General features: G+C 41.6%; 1 protein-coding gene across 1 annotated transcript in view; it reads right to left on the reverse strand.

Annotated features, from left to right (window-relative positions):
* Positions 1–3,877, reverse strand: part of LOC8084794 (two-component response regulator ORR24) — a 35,026-nt gene extending 31,149 nt beyond the window's left edge. Inside the window, exon 1 of the mRNA XM_002442967.2 lies at positions 3,679–3,877. Coding sequence (XP_002443012.2) covers positions 3,679–3,877 — 199 coding nt within the window. The remainder of the gene's footprint in view (positions 1–3,678) is intronic.

The following is a 6,000-nucleotide window of genomic DNA, read 5'->3' on the forward strand; positions in this document are numbered from 1 at the left end:
ATGCTCCAGCATGAATGCATAAACAATTCCTAACCCCATGATGAATTTTAATTTCAATAAGAAATATTTTATTTACTAGATTAAATGCCCACAAAAATACTTAAATAAATCAAATTAGTTCCTAATAATTAAAATCCAAAATTTGGGTGTTACAAATTCTACCCCCCTTAAAAGAATCCCTTCCTCGAGATTGAACGGTGCTAACTCAAACAAATATGTATATGATTTCCTCAGATCATCCTCTCTTTCCCAAGTTGCCTCTGCTTGTGAATACCGATTCCACTGCACTTTGCACATTCTAATAACCCGACTTTTGGTGACTCTCTCAGCTGTCTCCATATTCTGACCGGATACTCTTCATAGATAAGATCACCTTTAACAGAAAGCTCTTCCAATGGTATTTGCTCCTCAGGTACACGCAAACACTTTTAAGTTGTGACACATGGAACACATCATGCACACCAGATAAACTTTCAGACAATTCTAACTGATATGCTACTTCTCCACGCCTTTGCAAAACTTTAAACGGACCAATATACCTTGGAGCTAGCTTTCCCTTCATATTAAACCTCTTCACACTCCTCATTGGTGATACTTTCAGGTAGACATAATCACCCACTTCAAAAACTAGTTCTCTCCTACGTGTATCTGCATAGCTTTTCTGGCGAGGCTGAGCAACTCTCAGGTTATCCCAAATAGTCCGCACTTGTTATTCTGCATGTCTAAGCACATCTGTACCAAACACCTAAGTGCAGGACAAATGTGTCTCGAATGGTGCCATCTTAAGACTTTGCTGATAGGTGTTGTTGTAGGAGAATTCCGCATATGGCAAACTCTTGTCCGAACTAGTTACATACTGCAAAGCACAAGCTCTCAACATATCCTCCAGTATCTGATTAATCCTCTCAGTCTGTCCATCTATCTGTGGATGATATGCTCTACTAAAATTCAACTTTGTTCCCAAAGAATCATGCACTGCTTTCCAAAAGTGAGATGTGAATTGAGTACCCCTATTTGACAGAATCTTCTTAGGTACCCCATGCAAACAAACAATTCGTTCCATGTAAAACTCTGCCAGTCGGTCTCCACTATATGTAGTTTTGACAGGTATGAAATGAGCAACTTTAGTTAAACGATCCACTATCACCATATTGAGTCATACCCTCTTTGTGTACGTGGTAAACCCACTATAAAATCCATACCTACTTCTTCCCACTTCCATTCTAGAATCTTCATTGGTTGCAACAGTCCAGCTAGCCTCTGATGTTCAGCCTTCACTCGATGGCAAGTATCACATATAGCAACATATTCAGCGACATCCCTCTTTAAACCATACCACCAATACTTCTGTTTCAGATCTAGATACATCTTAGTGCTACCAGGATGAATGGAATATGCTGACTCATGAGCCTCTCTCAGAATCATATCACGAACAGCCTTCACTTCAGAAACACATATCCTTTTTCCAAACCACAGTATACCATTGTCATCTATTCTGAATCCTGGTGCTTTGTCTAGTATCACATTCTATGCTATCTCCTTTAGTTTCTCATCCTCCAACTGTCCTTTCAATATCTCGTCCTCTAGAGTAGCAGTGGCCTCAATTTCCATAGCATTTACTACAATTCTCAAGTTCAAATATGCAAATTCAGCACACAGCTCCTCAGATTCAGGTGTCGCCCAAAGCTCATTAGCATATTTCTTTCTGCTAAGTGCATCAGCCACGACGTTCACCTTTCTAGGATGATAATGCACTTCCAAATCATAATCCTTTATCAGTTCCAACCATCTTCGTTGCCTCAAGTTCAGATCTGTCTGGGTGAAGATATACTTCAAAGTCTTATGATCAGTATATATGTCACTCTTATGCCCAATCAAATAGTGTCTCCAAATCTTCAGTGCATGAACCACAGCTGCTAATTCTAGATCATGATTAGGATAATTCAGTTCATGTTTTCTCAACTGTCTAGATGCATATGCCATAACTCTACCTTTTTGCATAAGAACACAACCCAAACCCAGACGAGATGCATCACAATAAATAGAGAAACTCTTACTCAGATCTAGCAATACCAACATAGGTGCGGTAGTCAATCTCTTCTTAAATTCCTCAAAACTAGCTTGGCACTTATCAGACCATACAAACTTAGCAATCTTCTCCAATAGAGCAGTCATAGGCTTTGCAAGTTTTGAAAATCCTTCAATGAATCTATGATAGTAACCAGCTAGACCAAGAAAACTGCAAATTTCACTTACATCTGTAGGTGGTTTCTAGTTCAGCACATCTTTCACCTTACTAGGATCTACTGCAATACCACCGTTAGAGACAACATGACCAAGAAAAGAAACTTCTTCCAACCAAAACTCACATTTACTACGCTTAGCATACAGCTTATGTTCTCTGAGTTTCTGTAAGACCAATCTCGGATGTTCAGCATGTTCTTCCTTGGTTTTAGAGAATACCAGAATATCATCAATAAAGATCACCACGAACTTATCAAGATACTCCATAAATACTTTATTCATCATGTACATAAAGTAAGCTGGTGCATTGGTCAAACCAAAAGACATAACTGTATACTCATACAACCCATACCTTGTTGTGAAAGTTGTCTTTGGTATATCTGATGAATTCTGAATCTTCAATTGATGATAACCAGAACGCAAATCAATCTTATAGAACACACAAACACCTCTTAGTTGATCAAATAAGTCATCAATCCTAGGCAGTGGGTATTTATTCTTGACAGTGACCTCATTAAGTGACCGATAATCAACACACATCCTCTGACTACCATCCTTCTTATCAACAAAGATAAGTGGTGCACCCCATGGTGATGAACTAGGACGAATGAACCCTTTATCTTGTAATTCCTTTATTTGTTTCTTAAGTTCTTCTAATTCTTTAACCCTCATTCTATATGGTCTTTTAGCTATGGGTGCAGTACCAGGTAGTATCAATAATAAATTCAATGTCTCGGTCAGGTGGCATACCTGACAATTCATCTGGGAAGCCATCCAGAAACTCATCCACTACCAGATTCTAAGGATCAACATCATCATTCAGTTGGTTCACTTTAGCTGTGAGTGGTGCTTGCACTGCTACATCAATACTGATTTGTTTTCCCTTTGGTGTTGTTAGAGCCACTACTTTCTCTTTGCACTTAATATTTATCTGATATTGCTTCATCTAATCCAAACCCAAGATCACATCTATGCCTGAAGTTCTCATAACCATGGGACTGATAGGAAAATCTACCCCCTTAAAGAAAGACTTGCTGAGGGGTAACAATAAGAAACTGGTATAGTCCCACCCAGTGAATTTACTAGCATAGGGGTTTTCATGGCAACTAGTGGAATGCTATGAACTCTAACAAATGCTTGTGAAATGAATGTATGCGAAGCTCCAGAATCAAATAAAACTGTAGCAGGGATAGAGTTGATGCTGAACGTACCCATCATAATTTTTGGTCCCTCCTAAACTGTTTCTGCAGCCACATTGTTCACCTTTGCCGAATTAGGAGTGGATCTTCGGTAGTTGTTCTGTGGATTAAACTTCTCTGGGCAATCATAGGGCACGTCCTTCCTTCCCACAACAGAAACACCTTGTAGGAGTATTAGGAGCACTCCTCTTCATGGGGGTGGCATTTGAATTCCCTGAGCGGGGTGTCTGCTGACCATTCTGCTGTTGATTGTGACCACGCTGCTGGAATGGAGGGCGCTGATTCCCATGCTGTGGTCGATTCTGGAAACGCTGAGGTTGCTGGTTGCGGTTCGATTGACTAACTGGTCCCTGGAACCTCTGCTGATAGCCTTGCTGAGAACTGAAATGTTGTCGGTTGTTGCTCCCAGAACCTTGTGCTAGCATCCTTCTCATCTTATCCTACCCCTTGCGCATGTTGTCCAACACTATAGCACGATTCACCAGAGCCTGGAAGGTAGGATAGGTATTTCCAGCCAGTTGCAATCTAAGTTCATAGTAGAGACCCTTCATGAACAGACGCTGCTTATCAGCATCTTCTCTGACATCATTTGGGGCATAGCGAGCCAACTGCTCGAAGGTGTCATGATATTCAGCCACAGTCATAGAGCCCATCCTGAGAGATCTGAATTTTTCTTGCTTGAGCTCCATCATTCCCTCATTTATATATCGTGCTCTGAAATCTCTGCAAAATTCCAACCACGTGACAGGAGGAGCATTGTTGGGACGAGCAGCTTGATACGACTCCCACCAGGTCTGAGCTGCTCCCTGGAGTTATCCAGGAGAATACAACACCTTCTCCAGGTCATTGCACTGTGCTATGTTCAGTTGCCTCTCTACAGCACACAGCCAGTCATCTGCCTCCATAGGGTCTGCAGAGTGAGTAAACACTGGAGGTCTTCTCTTCATGAACTCCTCACACTTGTCCCTCACATGAATAGGTGGTGGTGGAGGAGGAGGTTGCTGTTGTAGGTGCTACATGAAAACATGCATCATCTCATTCTGAGTTTGCATTAGCTCTTCCACAGTAATTAGAACATTGCCACCCATGCCACGGCCTCTGCCTCTGCCTCTTCCCCTTGCTGCCATCTGCATTCCAAGGTATAGAAACGTGTCTTAGTAACATCCAACATGACAATTACAAGAGATAACGGAATCTGAAATTTTCTAGGTAACATCCAATCAGCAGATCAAAAAATCAATCATATCTCGAGTTCCAGAATTCAAAAGGATACATGCTGTACACCGTTGGAAAGATAAAGAAATTATCTACAACTTTCATTTAGATCATATTAACAGATTCCAATGTTAGATTAATCAAAAACTAGGTACAACTAAAACTATTCTAGAATTCCAGACTGCACAGAAACCTCAACTTTAAACAGACATATAACTCACGGCTCATAACAGATAATTATGTCATTCTTGAGGCATTGGAAAGATATGAAAGTCTACTTGTCCCCAGGAAAATTTGATGAACATTGCACGAACAGAATTTGAATTATACCAGAATCATTGCAGACTCCTCCAGAAAACAGCAAAGGACAGAAACAGGATATGACCCCACACCATTATTTATTCATGTTCTTACTTAAGGTTCTTAACTAGGGAACTTGTGGACATGCCCACAAAGTTCCAGCACTCATTACAAAAATCTAAATCACACATAATCATAATAACAATCCAGCAAGCACACCAAGTTCACACCACACTAATAAAAGACTCGAAATAACTCGCAATGCTACTAACGTTCCTATTACATATAGGTTCTTCCTATTCCTCGGGAACGGCATCCTTTAAGATAGGTTCTGAACGCAGCCTCTTGTGAAGCTTGGGACGGCTTAACTCTGCTCAAAGATCATCTGCTTCCCTTTGCTCCTGCTCCAGCAGCTTTCTCTCACGACGCAGTTTATTCTCCAACTCGACCACCTCGACGGTCAGTTCATAAGTCAGCTCCACTTGTGCCTGAAGCTTTGGTTCTGAAGCATCTAGAACTTCTATGGCCCAAGTCATCTTCTCTGGCACGAAGCGAGGATAGTGGTATGTCGCATTGTACTGGACCTCCTCAAAGCGTCTACCACGGTAAAAGATCAATGCCTGGTAAGCTGCATCAGCCATACTCTCCTTTACCGTGTCCCGGCTGATTTGAGAGATATGTTTTGACTCCACCTTTCGAATCCCCTTAGTAGCATCCAGTGTCTTGACTACTAGCTCTGCATCCCAAAGTGATCTCCTCAGAGGGTGTTTGTACTCAGTGCAGTAATACTCCAGAGTGGCTTGCAAATCCGGGTAGGGGTGGTTCAATGTCAACACCAAATTCTCATGGAAGAAAGCCTTGGGGTCTGATTCTGGAAACCATAGCTCTGTAGTCCACCCCATCCTTGCATTAGCTAACTGAGCAAGCTGTGGTGGAGGTGGATCTTGCATCTCCTCATCTTTAGGCACATCCTCCTGAGCTTCCACCCTTGATTCCTCATCTGCCAGCTCAGGAACACATTCCACATGCTGCCCTCTAAGTG

The sequence above is a fragment of the Sorghum bicolor genome, chromosome 8, assembly GCF_000003195.3.
Source record: "Sorghum bicolor cultivar BTx623 chromosome 8, Sorghum_bicolor_NCBIv3, whole genome shotgun sequence".
Taxonomy (NCBI): Eukaryota; Viridiplantae; Streptophyta; class Magnoliopsida; order Poales; family Poaceae; genus Sorghum; species Sorghum bicolor.